The sequence below is a fragment of the Maylandia zebra genome, linkage group LG23 (genome assembly GCF_041146795.1).
Source record: "Maylandia zebra isolate NMK-2024a linkage group LG23, Mzebra_GT3a, whole genome shotgun sequence".
Classification (NCBI taxonomy): Eukaryota; Metazoa; Chordata; class Actinopteri; order Cichliformes; family Cichlidae; genus Maylandia; species Maylandia zebra.
This window is the reverse complement of record NC_135188.1, coordinates 3,112,702-3,130,896: the sequence shown is the minus strand read 5'-3', so window position 1 is coordinate 3,130,896 and position 18,195 is coordinate 3,112,702. Positions and strand designations below refer to the sequence as shown.

Sequence of the window (18,195 nt, the reverse complement as noted above, 5' to 3'; positions counted from 1 at the left end):
AAATCTAATGATGGGAAAAGTTTGTGAAACCTGGGTTATTAAAGTGCAAAAAAGAAAAAAGGCTCGAGACTATGGCCTCGCTCCTCTTTCTCCTTTGCTTTTCAAAGAAGTCTCAGCAAGGACACGGCCTCTGTTTCTTACCAGTGTGCGTAGAGGTTATTCACCATCTCCTGTCCCCTCCTCAGCTGTTTAGTCCAAAACAATGAGTTGTTACCATTTATCACTCCTGACTGAAATAAATCTTTGTAAACTAAAGCACATCTGCTGCAGTGAAAACAAAAATCCATTTGCTCACGTCTTGTGAACGAGACCTTTGAGTGCACAACACAGTAATATTGTCTTGATGTAACACAGCTTAGACAAGAAGAGCTTTTTATTGAGAACACAACATGCCAGTGAAAACACGCTCTACACATGAGAGCTTTATGCATAGGACCCCATATGAGCTTTGACACATTTCAGAGCGACTCTATAATCGCATACCAATTACTGCATCTCATTCTAGGCCATCTCAAGTAGACGGAGGGAAACAAACAGCTTCTTTTATGAATCATACTAGTGTGGGGGCTTTATCATAGCAAGCAGTCGTTTCCTAACATGTGTATTCATTCTGAGCAAATCTCCATCAATTCATGCCAGCCTATGAAGGCCCTTAGTTGCTATAGGGATGGGTTGTCCATGGCAACAGTGTGAAATAAGGGAATGAGTTGGCACTGGCACATAAACTTTGTAAGGTACGATAAACAGGAGTCTTTGGAGATCCCATTCAAACACAGACAGTCTAAATTATAAGACAACATAAAGAAAAAGTAGCTTCTTCTAAAAACAAAATCAAAAATCAGAAAATATCAAAGAATTCTCAGTTCATCCATAACAGTTTCCATTGGCACAGACAAAATCAAAACAGGGACGATTAAAAAAATATTTAACAGTTTTATAAACTCACTTCACAGAATGGAATCACGTATCTCACTAGTGTAACATAAACTATTCTCTCATCCCTTTAAACCAGCCATGCAGGGCTTGTAACAGGTAGATTACACAGATACCATCAACAAGTGCTTGTGATGCAAATCTAGAACAAGGAAAGGCTTATCCACCGCTAAACGTTTCTACTCGCTGTCAACCGCTTTCCCTCCCAGTGACACTTATCTGAAGCAGCAAACGATCTCGCTCAGTCCCGTTCTACTTTTTTAAGCCACACCATTTGCTTTAGCTGCAGCTCTTTTGAGGACTGGCAAACCCAGTCACTGCTGGTTGATCTAAGCCAGCGAGCCAGCCCAGGAATCAGGAACACTACAAAATACAGAGACCATACCTGCTGCTCATAGGGTGAATAATCTTTGTGTGCACACATTAACATTATATATAAAAGTCCCACAGTTCAGCTTTAAGTCTCATGAACTGCATAAAACTTAAAACAAATGCAATTTTCACATTTCAAGTAATTTAGACTTAAAAAATATATATATAAGATCACTAAGACAATAAGAAATTAAGCAAAACCTCTTGGAATAATCTGCATCACAACACCAAACATGACCTCCAACGAGAAGTTATAGCAAAAGCGCTGAAAAGATAAATACTATTTTTAAGTGTCAAATTCATATCATTGGTGAAGCTTTAAAAACACAAGAACCTCCCATTCTGGGCAAACTAAATAAGATATTTATTTTAAAGTACATCAGTGCTGCAGGTAGCTTGTATTGACATGAAGAAAAAAAACTTTAAGATCCAGTCTCACTCCATGAGTTTCTGCAACCTCCAGCCACACTCTCAGGTAGTCATGAAGACACAGCTCGACAAAAGAGTCAACAGGTAAAACAGGGGAAAGGCCCTGTTTAACCCTCAGACTCCTCTAAGTGTTGTCTGTTTTTATCACTTAAATCACATACATTCACACATAAAAATCATATAAAAAAAAAAAAAAAGAAAAGAAAACATGCTTTAAAAAAGCAACAAAAAAAATCCCTTTTCTTTAGTCACTAAAAAGCTTTCAAATAAAATAACTAATTCACAGCTGGAAAAACAAGTAATAAAATAAAATAAAATCTACCTATAAGACGATATTGCATTAAAGCAGCAGCTGCTGCTGCGTAGCTGTCCTGATTCTTAAAATGCTGTTTTTGGTGTTGATATGTATTTTAGTAAAAACTGCTGGCACTGAGAGCAGTTTCTGGTGTTTTGGGTAACGATGACTAACCCAACCTGTGAAGACAATACATAAATTTCTTAAAGCCAAAGTTGTTCTGAAAGAAAATCAAACCTTTGTTAAAAATACTCATCAGCTTAAAGTAACTCCTGGCCAAATCCTGGAAGTTTTACTGTTTTCTATTAGTAGGCAGAAGCTGAGGTTTAACTGCGCACTTGATGTTCAAACTCTCACTGATAAGACTACTGGCCAAGGAGAGGACTTTCAACAACAGAGACACTTTCCATACTGTGTGACCAATCCTACAAGGCTCCCTATAAAAATAAAAATCCACACAGGAGGTAACTAAAATTATTCAGATAACACGATAAGGAGGTTAAGGACCCTCAGGCTGTGGCGTCATCTGAAGTGGGTGCAAAGTCTCCGTGCCGGAGAGCACTGGACTGTGCCCGTCTGCGAGCCAGCCTGGAGTTAGAAGGAGGAGAAAGCCTCATGGAGCAAACGATGGCTCCGACGTCCTCCCGCTGCTCCTCGTGCTGGGATAGCTGCCGGTTGAAGGCGATGGCTTCTGCTGCAAACTGGGTCAGATCTTTGGTGCTGCTGTTCCTAGAACAAGAAAGAAGGCAGAAAAAGATATGAGAGACATCTAAGCACATTTCTGCCACTTCTCACTTTAATAATGTGATTAGAATAAAGTATCCTAGATCCTTGTTTCATCTATCCCAATATTTTCCATCTTAAAAAACAAAAAAACAAAAACAAAAACCATCTTGAAGCAGAGAGAACCTGAAATTGTTCTCAAAATTAAAAAAAAAAAGTTGTTCATAAACAAAGGTATGTGCAGAAACTCTAGTTTCCTATGAAAAACCACAAACACTAAAGGTCTGATTCTACTTCAACCACAGAAACGGAGCTAAAATAAAGACAGACCTCTGCAGAACACGAGGAGTTGGAAGACCTCTCTCTGGAGCATTCTGGAAAAAAATAAATAAATAAAAGAAAGAAAGAAAAAAAAAACTCACAGCTGGAAAATAAGGACAATAATTCCAGCTGTCTAACATTAGACAAGTAGTGCTCAAATGTAATTATACCCACCCCCTGCACCCAAGGGTGCTTGAGGACCTGAGCAGCACTGAGGCGCAGAGTGGCGTCCCGAACCAACAGCTTTGATATGAGGTCCTTGGCACCCACTGTGATGTGGGCCCAGTCCTTGTCTGGAAATTCATATTTGCCCTGCTGGATGCTCTCAAACAGGTGACTCTGAGGGGAGAAGATCAAATAACCTGCTGATAAGTACATGCCATTTACACACACACACACACACACACACGCGCGCGCACGCACGCTGCATTATTGTGCTGCATTCATTTTTGTAATGGTGTTGTCATTCTGTTGTGCATTATAAATTCAGACCTCACACCTTCTTTACAAAAGTGAGCTTTTTCTCCAAGCAGCACAAAATTCAATAAACCAAACCAAAACTCCGCTCAAGCCAAGATAATGGAAGAAGAACCGACGACATCCATCTAGATGAAGTGAAAGCTAAAACAAGGTTTTCCCTGGTAAATCTACAGAACCTCTTCCCATTTCTTCTCAGCCCTAATACTCTACTACAAAACAAAAAAACAAAACCCCAAACTGTACTGAAAGTGTTTGGCTTTTCTGAATAATTCACATAAGAGCATTTGACATATGGGTCAACAGCTAAAGCCAAATCAGCCGTAGTGCTCCTATACATCGGCTTTTCTCTTTTTTTTTTTTTTTTTTTTTAAAAAGAGATTTCAACCTACATCTAAGCCTAACTTTACCTACATTACTAATTATGTTTCTTAATTAAGCCAGTATACAGCAAAAAAAGAAAATTTTTTAGTTACTTTATTTGAACTGTCTACCATGGACAAATCATGTGTTCTTTTAAGACCTCTAGTCTGTAGTTTTATATTATTTATAATGTCTTCATTTCAGAATGATAAGCGGGGACACACAGTGAATCTCTGGTGCAAACACTGCTGAGCTGAGCAATTATCCATGGGATGGATGCTAAACAACAGTGCTGATTGGAGGGGGCATACCTGGCATGTTCTGCATCTTTCTCCCCGATCCCAGCCACAGTCAGAGCCACAGTGTCCTGTGAAGGGTGGGCTGCCACTCAGTAAGATGTAGAGGATGACCCCGAGGCTCCACAGATCGCAGCGTTTGTCGTAGAAGGAGGCCTCATCAGTGAACACCTCGACTACTTCTGGAGCCATGTACTCTGCCGAGCCACACTGAGAGAGGGCAAAGATCAAAAGCAAAGAAGAGGTAAGTCAGTGTAATCCCTTATTAGTTAATTGGACAATATTATGTGTCTATACTTGGCCAACAATTTAGAATTAGACACTTACTGGTGTTGTGAGCTCTGGGGTTGTTATGGGTGTACAGGCACTGCTGAGCTTTACTCCACTTCCTAGATCAAAGTCACAGATCTTTACTGGCGACACCTAAGTAGAAAGAGAGTAAATATATGATTATGTTGTTAAATTATAAACCTTAAGGGATAATTAATGCCTTTCTCAACTCATTAAATGCCAATTACCTGATCAGTGTATTCACAGAGTATGTTTTCTAGCTTAAGGTCTCTATGGGCAATGCCTGCAAACAAAAACACTGTCACCTTTACACTCAAAAACAAAACCTCTATTTCCTTTGGATTTCAGCAGAACACCTGCTTGAATTTTGACCTACCTTTTGTGTGTAAAAAGTCGAGAGCTTGGGCAATATCTTTCACTACCTTACTAGCCTCCAGTTCATCAAAGTGCTTTCGGTTTTGGATATGTGTAAGAATAGAACCTGCAGAAAGAGAAGAGGATCACTCACGGGTATATTTGTGCGCTCATAATGAGCCATCTGGCAACAGCTCTGTTTGCATTACATAACTGTTGTGTTAATTATTCACACTTACCACCACGCAGCTTTTCAAATACCAAATAAAAGCAGTTGTTGTCCTCAAAGAATTCAATCAATTCCAAAATATTCCTGGACAACGATATGTTTAGGTGATCAGAATTGTTTTTATTCTGGATAAGTTTTCTTTTCTCTCTCATTTTTTTTTTTAAAATATTAATCAGACAAAAATCAACTCACTTATTTCCTTGACACTGATAAAGAGTCTCCACTTCTCGAAAGACTCTGCTGCGGCTGTGTCCTGCACTCTTTTCTATGATCTATGAAGGCGAGCAGCAGAAATTGTGATTCAATGGACATTTTGATTGACTTTAATAAAAAAAAAAAAAAAAAAAATGCAGTACAGCTTTAAAGAAAATGTTGCCATTAAAGAGCAACCCAACCTGTTCAAATGACATTTAAATTTGGCAAAACTGTCCCTACTTACCTTCACGGCATACTCATGTCCATTCTGCAGGCTGATACATCCTTGAACTTTAGCATATGCTCCCTGGCCGAGCACCTCATGAGTCAATTTGTAGAGATCTGAAGAAAATATGAAGTGTTGGTCAATTTTCCTGCTTTCACACGTACTGCATGTGTTTCAGTTTTAGCCTACTTACCATCAAAAGTGCCAGTGGAGCTGTCTGTCGCTCTAGTTCTTTTCTTCTTCTTTCGTTTACCTGTATCTGGGATGTTCACTGGCTGGCTTTTTTCACACTCTGTAGAGGCAGAAATGAATCCATACACACAAATTAAAACATTGCAATTTTTTTGCACAGTGCTCTCGCTTTGTAAAGTTTACAAAGCTATAGAAATGCTAGGAAAAGTAAAGCATTTGTACCTGCTGGGTCTTGGGAAAGATTCTGTCTTTCCTCTGAGGTATTTCGGTTCTCCTGAATGCTCCCACAGTTTTGCCCTACTTGGCCCAAAGCAAGGGAGTTACCCTGTTACAGAGAAGGAGGCCATACGGGGGGGACAGGGGGAGGGAATAGTGCAAAATCAGCCAGTGATCAATGTTGGTACAGTAGAGAAAAAGCAAATGAAAAAAGCAAAAAAGGAAAATTTTAATTTGGCCTTGGTAATAAATACTAAAAATAAACACTAATCCATAATATAATAAAATGTTCTGTACATATCATAGGCTTGCAACTGTAAAATGACTAACTGCAGTTATAGGGATGCATCACCACTACTTTGATCATTTCAACCACCTATGGCAGTCTGCCAAAACAGTGATCAATATGATAATACTGGAAACTCCGTGACAGGCCTTATCTGAACTTTACCAGAAACATTCAAACAACAGGGCACAGTGCTTTGATGAAACTACTGTGCACCATTTTCTGGTCCTTTTATCTTATCAGACATGTTTCAGGAAGTCAGCTTTTGTAATCACCACTAATCATAGAGTAGATCACCTGGAGGGAGGGCTGGAACTCCGTCATCACGCCGTGCCTCACCATATCTGCCAACTGCCACATACAAATATAGTTAGTCACGTAAACATACGTAACAACTAAATACAATGCAGTGATGAGGCAAAAGGCTAGAGCAATGGAGAAGACACCGCCCAGCGTTAGCTTATGTGTTCCAGTTTCCTCTTTCTTTCATTCTTTGGTATTACATTGTGTATCGCTCTGAGTTTGCGGTTACTGTTCATCTACATGACCGCAGAATATTCACTTACAGCAAAGTTTATTGAATTAGTTAGTTCATACTAGTTAAATGTTATGTTTCGGTTAGAAAAACACAAAACTGATAATTAGCTGTTAGCTAATGGAGTTATACCAGCAGTTTGTATCGATACTGAAGTTAATAAATATGTGTACGGACAGCCAACAACGTCCACTTAGATAATTACTTAACATTAGCAACGTTGTCCTAGTTACCAGGAGGGAATTCTGTATAAAAGATCATTACGGCATTACAAAAGCCAGAGCTAGCGGTGGCTGCCTACTATAGCTGTTGTTAGCCCCAGCTAGCAAGAAAGAACTCAGATAGCTTGCTAAACCGATTTACATGACCAGTTTCTAACTGTATTCAGAGACTGTTTAAGCGACGTTAAAATAAAACCACAAATGCAACAAACCCTTCAAACGTGGACTCCACGCCAGCCAAATCCCTGCAGTCAAAGCCTGTGACAGCTGATGTAAGTTCCCATTGCTTTCTGTTATCAATCAGTCCAAACAGCTGATGACGTACCGGGCGGGAAAACGCGAGAGCAGACGTTTGCCCCGCCCCTTTCCGGATTAACTCCTCTCCCATTGGTAGCGTGACCGCACTGATGCAACGTCACTTGGCAGGGTTCGTCACCACGCCTCAGTCCACGTAGTGGGGATTTTTGGTGCATGATGATGGCCTTTATTTATCCATGTAACAGGTTTGGCAAGTGAGCAGTGATAATAAGTATGCTATATCTGTTGTTGTTGTGATTTTCTTTTTCCTGCGAAAATGAAAGCAGACGCGATTGGCTGATGGGAAGAACTTTTATGCCCTTAAATCAGATTTTAAACAGTGAAAACACATCGTACAAAATACAAACTCTGGTCAACGAGAAAACAAACAATGCATCAAAACTTACACGAAGATAAAACATATACATGCACAAGAGGAAAGACAGAGTACAGGAGATGCAGTGTATAAAACAATACAGAATAATGAGGAAACTCACAGCACCATAATGAATGTGAAGTGAAAAGTTCTGTAAAGGAACTTTGCCACCATCTGCAGAAGTCTACTGAGTTTATGGGCCATGTCATATGCTTGGAAACCACTCGTACAAGTGTACACAAAGCAGTTCTCTGTCTGGTGTTTTGATGCGGAAGTTTTCTCAAGGGGCTCAGATAACGTCATAATGTAAACTCCTTTGTCCATGTGGCTTTGTCTAATTGCATATCTTCTCTGTCATCTCTTTCTGCAGGAAAAGAAAAAGAGGAGATGTTAATAGATAGAGTCTAATATGTTGTTTGAGAAAATGAATATTTACACCGTCATGATTCTGAGAAAGAAAGCAGTTGCTCCTTGAAGACTAAAAACAAACATAATTTCCTGGGGCACAAGAGGTGGGGCAATAAAACGAGGTCTATTCAAAAGATTTATCTTTATGCAGCGTGTTGACATTAATGCCTTGTCCCTGTTTTCACATTGCAGGGGGAATTATGCAGCCCAAGCGAGGTAATGATGATAACTGCAGCTTTTTATTGACACTTGGAACACCATTCCCCATCAGCTCACATGCGATAGAGGCTCCTTAGTTGGAAAACAGAAACAAGTACAATCTTTAATCACATGACTATCCAAAGTCAGCAGATTCTCTTATGAGTCTTTTCTCATCAGACCTAGCCATTTCCTGGATACATTTTGTTCATGCTGGAAAACTGAGTGAAAACTAATTAAATTTGTGTGTCATATGGAATATATTATCTTAGTGAGAACGCTATGAGCTTCAGACTGAGTGATTTTATTGTCGGTGCCTTCTATGTACAGTGGCTTGCAAAAGTATTCGGCCCCCTTGAACCTTCCCACATTTTGTCACATTACAGCCACAAACATGAATCAATTTTATTGGAATTCCACATGAAAGACCAACACAAAGTGGTGCACACGTGAGAAGTGGAATGAAAATCATACATGATTCCAAACCTTTTTTTTTTACAAATAAATAATTATTCAGCCCCCTGAGTCAATACTTTGTTGAACCACCTTTTGCTGCAATTCCAGCTGCCAGTCTTTTAGGGTCTGTCTCTACCAGCTTTGCACATCTACAGACTGAAATCTTTGCCCATTCTTCTTTGCAAAACAGCTCCAGCTCAGTCAGATTAGATGCACAGCGTTTGTGAACAGCAGTTTTCAGATCTTGCCACAGATTCTCGATTGGATTTAGATCTGGACTTTGACTGGGCCATTCTAACACATGGATATGTTTGGTTTTAAACCATTCCATCGTTGCCCTGGCTTTATGTTTAGGGTCGTTGTCCTGCTGGAAGCTGAACCTCCGCCCCAGTCGCAAGTCTTTTGCAGACTCCAAGAGGTTTTCTTCCAAGATTGCCCTGTATTTGGCTCCATCCATCTTCCCATCAACTCTGACCAGCTTCCCTGTCCCTGCTGAAGAGAAGCACCCCCAGAGCATGATGCTGCCACCACCATATCTGACAGTGGGGATGGTGTGTTCAGAGTGATGTGTTGTGTTAGTTTTCCGCCACACATAGCGTTTTGCATTTTAGCCAAAAAGTTCCATTTTGGTCTCATCTGACCAGAGCAGCTTCTTCCACATGTTTGCTGTGTCCCCCACATGGCTTGTGGCAAACTGCAAACGGGACTTCTTATGGTTTTCTGTTAACAATGGCTTTCTTCTTGCCACCATAAAGGCCAACTTTGTGCAGTGCACGACTAATAGTTGTCCTACGGACAGATTCCAGAGTCACCATGGGCCTCTTGGCTGCATTTCTGATCAGCGCTCTCCTTGTTCGGCCTGTGAGTTTAGGTGGACGGCCTTGTCTTGGTAGGTTTACAGTTGTGCCATACTCCTTCCATTTCTGAATGATCGCTTGAACAGTGCTCCGTGGGATGTTCAAGGCTTGGGAAATCTTTTTGTAGCCTAAGCCTGCTTTAAATTTCTCAATAACTTTATCCCTGACCTGTCTGGTGTCTAAATCCAATCAAGAATCTGAGGCAAGATCTGAAAACTGCTGTTCACAAACGCTGTCCATCTAATCTGACTGAGCTGGAGCTGTTTTGCAAAGAAGAATGGGCAAGGATTTCAGTTGCTAGATGTGCAAAGCTAATAGAGACAGACCCTAAAAGACTGGCAGCTGGAATTGCAGCAAAAGGTGGTTCTACAAAGTATTGACTCAGGGGGCTGAATAATTACACACACCCCACTTTGCAGTTATTTATTTGTAAAAAAGGTTTGGAATCATGTCTGATTTTCGTTCCACTTCTCACGTGTGCACCGCTTTGTGTTGGTCTTTCATGTGGAATTCCACTAAAAATGATTCATGTTTGTGGCTGTAATGTGACAAATTGTGGAAAATTTCAAGGGGGCAGAATACTTTTGCAAGCCACTGTATGTACGCTAAACTGGAAAACACACCTACTCAAAGATGAACAATAAGCACATCAAACATTCACGCAGCTGGGATAAAGCTGGCAAGATGGTAGATATTCTCTGCTAGACTGACAGTTCCTCCGTTACAAAACCTCCATCTGATCCTTTTTCATATGCATCCTCACTTCACACTCATACATCTGATGTCTCACCAGAGGCTCCAGCTCAGAGTGATCAATGAGGTTGAACTCTGAGATGAAATAATAATAGTGTTTGTAGCAGGTATTGATGTGGGCCTCTGCACCCATACTGCAGATGCTGTCAAAGTGATGGATGTAAACGTGCACAAACACCCGGAAGAGACGGCTCAGGATCTTCTTGCACACCTGCTGGAAGTTCTTGGGGAAAGGTACTCCTAGGATGAAGAAGGAAAACAATAAGATATAAAAGGACTTCTATTCAGAAGCTGGTCTAATAAAATAATAGATTTGATAAAGGAAACTGTAGGACTCAATTGTAAATGGATTTACCATGTATGCAGATTTAAAAAGCATCATTAATCATGCTTATCTACAATAGGGCTATTAATCTACCGAATTTCCTAAATAATCTATTGAATAGTTTGTGTTTCAATCCCAAAACACTTAATAAAAAATATCTGTGTTTTGTGCTGAAGAGCTGAAAAGGCCGTGTGAAGAACAATCTAATTATTCGTATTTAATTTCTAAGCAAAGCGAAGACAGCATTGCTGTCTTATTCTCCCTCAGGTCCATGGAGGATTGTGATAACTGAGCAAACGGAGGGACAGAAACACCCTGAAGGAGTTGTCAAGCACTAACACACAACCAAAACCCATTCACACTCGTGGGAAATGTTTTCATCATACCTGACTAGCATGTCTAGGCTTGACATAAGAAAAGAGAAGTCCCAGAATGTCAGTGCTAACCACTGCGCCACAGAGAGGCTCTGAGCTCACGCTTCTGTGACGCATGAAGTTCTCACCTCTAATTTAACACTATGATCACCTTGTCAACAACCCCCTCTAAATGTCAACATTTTATTGTCTAATTAACCTCTCCTTGAACTCAATCATTGCATTCGTGAGCTTAATGAAGGAGACAACCTCTGCACTCTGTGCTGATACTTTAGTATAAAATCTCTGCAGCCAGCACTCAGTCATGTATTAGCTTACGCACTCAAGAGCAGTCCGATGGTTTCATTTGTAAACTCCTCACACACACCTACTCTTGTGGGGAAGATTTCCTCATTATTGATCAGTGACTCTATCCAGTCCATCAGCAGATTCATGTACTTGAGAGCAGGCAGCTTGGTGGGTCTCTTGTAGTCTTTACCGTCCTGCCATCTGTACTCATATCTCAGTCCCCCAGACATGATAGGGCACGTGCGCTCGCTGCAGTACTCGCTCACTGTGCCATAGATTAGGTTAATTCTGTTGAAGAAATCCACCACGTGAACAGCAATCCAGTCATTGAGGTTCTCGCCTTCTGGGAGCTGAACTACTTTCCTCAGGTCCAAGCCAGATTTGAGCGAAGCCTGGGCCTTCTTGTACAGTTCAAACCGCTGCGTACCGGGCTCAAAGCGCTTCTTTGGCCTAAATGTTTTGTCTTTGCTAAACACTTGACCAAGACACAATGCCATTGACTCAGTTATTTCCCCTGAGATAAGGGGAGAGTGCGCAATGATGAAAAATAATTAGGTTGGAGTATGAGAACGTGTAGCCTTCCTGGGAGAGGGGAACCAGTCTGATTTCAGCTCTTGGAATGGTCACAGGTGGTTAGCGTCTGTCGTGTAGAGACTGCAAGGAGCTCTTGTTTTCATTTGGCACGATGGCACTGTGAAGACAATAACAGGCATGTTTTGGGGTGAATAAAACATAAAAGATAAAACAATTCATGCAATATTTAATTACAACAATTGTTATAGCTACCATAAAGTAAAAAAAACAAAACAAAAACCTACATTTTCCTAAAGAAGACCAGCTAAAATGTTTTTTTATAGTCACAGCTGCTCTTTGTGACCCAAATGACCTCAAAGCAAAGTTTTCAGTTGCAGCTACCAGTAAAAATAGCAACACTTTCAGTCTGCTGTACCAAAAGTCAGGCCAATTGAGTCAGGCATAACTGGGAAAATGAATAGTATGCTGTGATCCACTAAAGATTAAACTGTCCTCAAGAGGACTGTGTGAGAAAATGTCCTGAGTCAAATAGTTTTAATGCTCTTAAAGGCAGAACCACAACTTTAATTTTGTGTGGGACACACACACACACACACGCACACACACACGCACGCACGCACGCACGCACGCACGCACGCACGCACACACACACACACACACACACACGCACGCACGCACGCACGCACATGCACGCACGCACGCACGCACACACACACACACACACTAAATATGGATAGAAAACGGCCCATTCTTCCTTGAGAAAGGAAATTAAATTAAGAGTTTATGGATATTTTTTGTGCAAAACTATTGTCCATCTGTCTGGTGATTTGCTTGTATTGGGAGCATGACCTCACAGGTTTTGAATGTCATGGTAATGAAGCAGTAATGATTGCACAATTTATTTGATATAATATGGTAAATGGTAAATGGCCTGTATTTGTATAGCACTTTACTAGTCCCTAAGGACCCTAAAGCACTTTACACTACATCCAGTCATCCACCCATTCACACACACATTCACACACTGGTGATGGCAGCTACATTGTAGCCACAGCTGCCCTGGGGCACACTGACAGAGGCGAGGCTGCCGGACACTGGCGCCACCGGGCCCTCTGACCACCACCAGTAGGCAACGGGTGAAGTGTCTCGCCCAAGGACACAAATATTAACTTGGAGGATTTACTTTAAAACAAGAAGATGGACGGTTACATTTTATAGTCTCAAATATGTTTTGTAAACGTGTTAGCGTGGCAAAACCGAATTGAATTGTACATTTCTATTCACCGTTTGAAGGATGTGGGAAGAATGTCCAGAGATCTGACACCTAGATTAAAGCAGCTGTGATTGCAACACATGATACTGCAGCCGCATTGAGTCCTGAGTCCCATTGTTAACCCTCTCAGGCCCAAATTACGTTTTTTGTTGCTAATGCACAACCAAGTCCTGCAGTGGTACTTCTGAGTAAAAAAAACTCATAAAATATGTATGTGGGGTAATCAGGTTGTTAGTTCTTAACTGTTGCAAATCTGCAACGTCTGCCTGGAGAGGGTTAACTGCCGTATTCAGAATTTCCCACGGTTGTAACTGAGGCTCTGGTGACTTGAATTAGCAGATGTTTCTGTCACTTCATGCCAGTCTGTACTCCCAACACGTGATATTGATATGGGTGTTGTTATCTTTCTATTGACAAAATAACCTCAAAAATCACAACCCACAGGCCTCTCGCATGTTTGTAAAGCTTCTGGAGGACTGGGGTCCTTCCTGTCTTAATCTGAGGAAAAGGCAATGGCTAAAAATAAAAACACATGTGATCATCTCCATTGGCTCTTTCCACTAGCTTTCATAGTTTGCCTGATCTCAGTTCAAAACTCACCACTGGGGGAACTTGAATACGTGGTCAGTCGATAGCTCTGAATATGTCCATAACAAACGAGAGTTAGACAGAGCTTCATTCACTCCTAAACTCTGAGAGACACTGGTTCAGTTAAAGATTCAGCTCAGACATCTTTGGGATACGAAAACAGTTATGATTTATACAAAAGTGACAGTATGAAGGAGGAAGTGACTGTTGACCAATTTCTGTCCCTACTTGCCTGAGCAGTCACACTGAAGCATGTTAGAGCATGCAATGTGGCATGCATGCTTTGTTTTCTTCTTTTTCTACCAGTTTTCCATCAGACACTGCAATTTCTTGAAACTCTTTCATTTCGTGGTGCAGCAACAACAAGAAACAAATTGTCAGTGGGAAAGCAAAACAAGACATTACAGAATGGAAAATCTCTGTGCACTGTACCTGGCCGAAATCCTGCAGCGGAGTATTTGGAATGTGGTGGAGAGTTGTGGGAAGTTCAGGGAGGATTCAAGTGTCTGGATCCTTTGATTCTAAACTCCCTGTGAAAGCCTGCTTCAGTGACTCTGCCCCCTCTAGGTCCTCTGAATTTTCTCTCTGCTAGTTGCTAACGGTCTTAAGGGGCTCCAACTTCCCTCAGGAAAACAGACAACACACTAAAAGAGAAAAAAGATATTTGCCTTCTCTTCCTGTAGGTGATGTCACTTCCTGACTTTGTCTAGTAGGTTCTGCTATCTGTGTGTGTGTGTCAGTATGTGGGTGGGTGTTTGGAGGACCTATAAAGTGAAAGAGAAGAAGGGCTGAAAAAGGCCTTCCCCGAACACTGACTCTGCCCTCCCTCTTTTCCATTTTTTTTTCTTTCTTGTCGATTTGCAGGCAAAGCAGCCAACCCTCTTATCCAACCAAAGCCCAGCCCTCTGGTAAAGGTCCTGAGAAAACATCCCTTCTCTTGAGCCACTTATAGGACACAGGGAAAAGAATAATCCCACAAACATTTCTGGATGCCTGGCAGTCCACGACCATGATGCCTGGCTATTTTTTATGAAGTCTCAATAACATATTATTTAAATTCTTTGCCTTTTAAAGAAGTTGCTTTGGAATTCAGTAAGTTCCCTACATGGAAAAACTGCTCTTTGAAAGACACAATTTCTCTTTAAACGACTAAAAAAGCTCTGTGTTCAAATCATGAACAAACAAGCCACGTGTGACTTTAACAGTCAAATTCCTTGTGACCTTAGAAGGTTATCTTTTTTTGTGATAGCTGCTCTGTTTGTCTTACGGAAAAATGGTGATACTAAAGTGCACAGGCTGTCTACACCATGCATGAAGAAGCTCTCCATACTTTTTGTGAAATTGTTCCCTCCCAGCTGATAATATTGTATATGTTTGTGTGTCTGTACATACATATGAATCCATATATATGTGAAAACATATTGATATGTCTATTTGACAATACAGTCAAAACTTTATGGTGGGTGGGGAGTGGGGGAAGGTAGATCTAAATTGCAGTACTCCAACATTTCCACCTGAGGTCAGCATGACTGTAATGATGGCGTGTGGGTGGAGATAATGAGAGGCTAGTCAGAGCTATCAGTCAGTTATCAGCAAGGGAAATTCCCTATTTACTGATGAGCAGCTGATTATCTTTTTAAATAACTAAATCATGATCACATGTCAGTGATTAAAAAGAACTGACAGGTCAGATTGTTTTTGTTGGTGGTGGTTTTTTGATGCCATACATTTAACAATAAAATATAAAGTCACTAAAATAAAACATAAGTTTACTATAACATTCATAAAGAAAGTACAAAGCCTGGTTAATGGTTGTGCAAAACACAAATAGACTGAACTGCTTAAGTAATTATTGAATTATTGTGTAAGTTGGTCTTGGTTCATTTTCTAGGTTTGAAGATTAACTATAAAATATTAAGCTGCTCCAATAACTGAATCTGTGTAATGGTTGTTTCCAATATTGTGAAAAGAAATGTCCGTGTATTAAAGAATCAGGAACTTTCTGGCACATTTGAATAATCAGTGTATGCTTATTACATTTACATTATTATAGTTTACTTTTTCAACCGATCATTGTGTTTCAAATGACCAAAAGCATTCGAACAACTCATTTATCTGAGTTATTCAAAAAATATATTCATCAATATAAATAAATAATAAAGCAGAACGTTAAAGAGAAATAATTCAAACTCTGAAATTTATATCCTTCCCTTAAGTTGAAATAGATTCTGATGTAATGATTGTTTACAATGTTATTCATATTTTTTCCGTGACATACACAGAAAAGCATGGATGAATCACACAGGTGTGCATTTATGATTATTCCTTGCCCTATGCTCTAGTTTTCCATGTCAGAGTGAGTGTCATCATCCAGTAGATGTGACAGATGAGGAAGCTGAACCAGTCGTGCATTTCCTCACCTGTCTCATACCATCACTATTATTCTCTTAAAAACCCACCACCTTAAGCACCATATATTTTTCCACTCCTTGAATGTAGCAGGTAGATTTTCTTTAAAACAAAACAAAAAAGAACAATTTTTTCACATGCATATGATGAAAAACATTTAACCTTTAAAAAAATAAAGCAAAAATAAATGCCTTAAATGTATAAAACGCACAATTTCATAGAGTTACAGTTTAGTACAGCTGTTGGTGTTATGTATCTTGAACTATTGCTGGATAAACCTACATGCTCTAAGTTTGTGGTTAATATTAATCCAGTTTTAACAGCAGTATTTGTACTCAGTTGTTCTGGAGCTCAAAAATGAAAAGTATTGTCTCAAATTAAACTGTACATTCAAGCGGAGGTTATACATTTTACAATATTATTCTCAAACATGGGTTTTCACTGTTTTGGATTACTAACCTGCAGGGTCGAGAAGACCTTTTCAAATCCTTCAGAACTGTATAAACTCTGTTTATGTTTATGTCTCTTATACTGTATTTCTATGTTTCCAACTGCTGACTGTTTTGTAAAGGTGTCCCTTCTTGGCCACATTCACCTTAAAAAAGAGACTTTAATCGACTTTCCGATTAAATAAAGGATGAATTAAAAAAATAAATAAACAATCCTAAATTAACACACGCACACATAAATGTTATAGTTATGGTTATGACCATAACATTAGTTTCATTGTTGTTTATTTATAATGTTTTCTTGCGCTTTACTCAATTTCTTCAATTCATTACATAATTTGCTTTATGATGTTTTATATGATGATGTAATGTTGGCTTGTATGGACCCCAGTAAGAACAAAGGTCATCAGTTTGTGACTACAGCTTTAGGCAAGGTGGTGAGCCTACGACATTTGCAGGTTATTCATTACACCACAAGTAGAGCACATGTCTGATATGTGGTGTCATGGCTTGGCTGGAAGCCTACAGATCTTCCACAATGGTCATTATAGTTAAATCTCACCACCAGGACTCTGCTGCCCAGGAGATTTGAATGCATCTGTTTTTACTTTGAAAGGCCAGGAGTGTGTGACAGCTTTGGGCAAATAGAACCAGCTCAACTGAAAAAACAAGCAAATAAAAAAAAATTTTTAAATCGTAGTGTGTTACATAAACTGACACATGTCTGGCATGAGGAATGCAACACGTGTGTTTATATAAAACATGTTGCTTCTACTTGTTTGACAGACAAGCCGACTTTTATCGCTTCCTTCCATCATGTTTTGTTGAATAAGAACACCAGCGTGTTGTGCCACATGTTATATCCTGCAGTACACTTCGAAAAAAAGTAAACACTGTTGAAGCAATAAAAGGCACAGCCGGGTTGCTGAACTGTGTTTCGGGCCTACTATATATGTGTAATTATTATATACGCACGGACTGCTTTTGGTGTGATTATTTGAGTAGCTTATTAATTGGCTTATTACTTACTTATTACTTATTTACTGGCTCAGTTCCCAGCTATTTTAAACAAGCTATTGTTGAACCAATATTAAAGAAACCAAATTTGGATCCATCTCTTCCAAGCAGTTACAGGCCAATATCAAAACTACCATTGGTGTCAAAGATCTTGGAAAAAAACAGTTGCAGAACAACTTAACAACTTTTTGGAAAAGAACAATGTTCTGGACATTTTCCAGTCTGGTTTCCGCAAATTGCACTCCACTGAAACCGCTTTGCTTAAAGTGTCTAGTGACATTCTGATGGCAGCAGACTCTGGAGAGTACACTGTTCTGGTTCTGTTGGATCTCAGCTCTGCTTTTGATACTGTTGATCACAGCATCATGATAAATAGGCTGAAGGACTTGTTTGGGATTACTGGTGTTGTTTTAAAATGGTTTATGTCGTATCTATCTGAGAGATCCTTTACTGTCTGTATAAATCACGTGCTGTCGGAAACATCAGTTCTGTCTTCTGGGGCACCTCAAGGATCTGTTTTAGGTCCTATTCTCTTTTTGCTGTATATCCTCCCTCTAGGCCACATTATCAGGCGTTACAATAATATTTCTTATCATCTCTATGCTGATGACATTCAGTTGTACTGTTCTTTCAAAGCTT

At 39.9% G+C, this 18,195-nt stretch overlaps 2 protein-coding genes across 3 annotated transcripts; both read right to left on the bottom strand.

Moving 5' to 3' along the window:
• Positions 1-355: 355 nt before the first annotated feature.
• Positions 356-7,344, bottom strand: mknk1 (MAPK interacting serine/threonine kinase 1). 2 transcript variants are annotated; one of them, XM_004555044.5, is made up of 14 exons: positions 7,167-7,330; positions 6,496-6,549; positions 5,919-6,021; positions 5,698-5,796; positions 5,523-5,620; positions 5,276-5,355; positions 5,094-5,167; positions 4,877-4,981; positions 4,728-4,783; positions 4,537-4,632; positions 4,225-4,419; positions 3,248-3,412; positions 3,083-3,126; positions 356-2,758 (listed from the first exon to the last, which is right to left on the bottom strand). In XM_004555044.5, the coding sequence occupies exons 2-14, from the start codon at positions 6,538-6,540 to the stop codon at positions 2,539-2,541; spliced, it is 1,380 nt and encodes a 459-aa protein (XP_004555101.1). In that variant the 5' UTR covers positions 6,541-6,549; positions 7,167-7,330; the 3' UTR covers positions 356-2,538. The 2 variants fall into 2 exon arrangements, with proteins under 2 accessions (XP_004555101.1, XP_004555102.1); XM_004555045.5 differs by lacking the exon at positions 3,083-3,126 and having other exon boundaries at positions 7,167-7,344.
• A 205-nt stretch (positions 7,345-7,549) lies between these two features.
• On the bottom strand, positions 7,550-14,429 carry mob3c (MOB kinase activator 3C). The gene is made up of 4 exons (XM_004555047.2): positions 14,114-14,429; positions 11,366-11,977; positions 10,337-10,539; positions 7,550-7,991 (listed from the first exon to the last, which is right to left on the bottom strand). The coding sequence occupies exons 2-4, from the start codon at positions 11,781-11,783 to the stop codon at positions 7,962-7,964; spliced, it is 651 nt and encodes a 216-aa protein (XP_004555104.1). The 5' UTR covers positions 11,784-11,977; positions 14,114-14,429; the 3' UTR covers positions 7,550-7,961.
• Positions 14,430-18,195: the final 3,766 nt, after the last annotated feature.

Bases quoted from the DNA above. Each gene is read 5' to 3' on its own strand.
- mknk1 (XM_004555044.5), bottom strand. From the start codon at position 6,540: ATGGTGAGGCACGGCGTGATGACGGAGTTCCAGCCCTCCCTCCAG. The intron at 4,633-4,727 runs GTAATTGGCATT...CTTTCTACTTAG, and splicing joins TCTGTGAATACACTGATCAG to GTGTCGCCAGTAAAGATCTG. The intron at 3,413-4,224 runs GTATGCCCCCTC...TTCTCCCCTCAG, and splicing joins AAAGATGCAGAACATGCCAG to AGTCACCTGTTTGAGAGCAT.
- mob3c (XM_004555047.2), bottom strand. From the start codon at position 11,783: ATGGCATTGTGTCTTGGTCAAGTGTTTAGCAAAGACAAAACATTTAGG. The intron at 10,540-11,365 runs GTGTGTGTGAGG...TCTTCATCCTAG, and splicing joins AATCTTCCCCACAAGAGTAG to GAGTACCTTTCCCCAAGAAC. The intron at 7,992-10,336 runs GTGAGACATCAG...CTTTTCCTGCAG, and splicing joins ACTCTGAGCTGGAGCCTCTG to AAAGAGATGACAGAGAAGAT.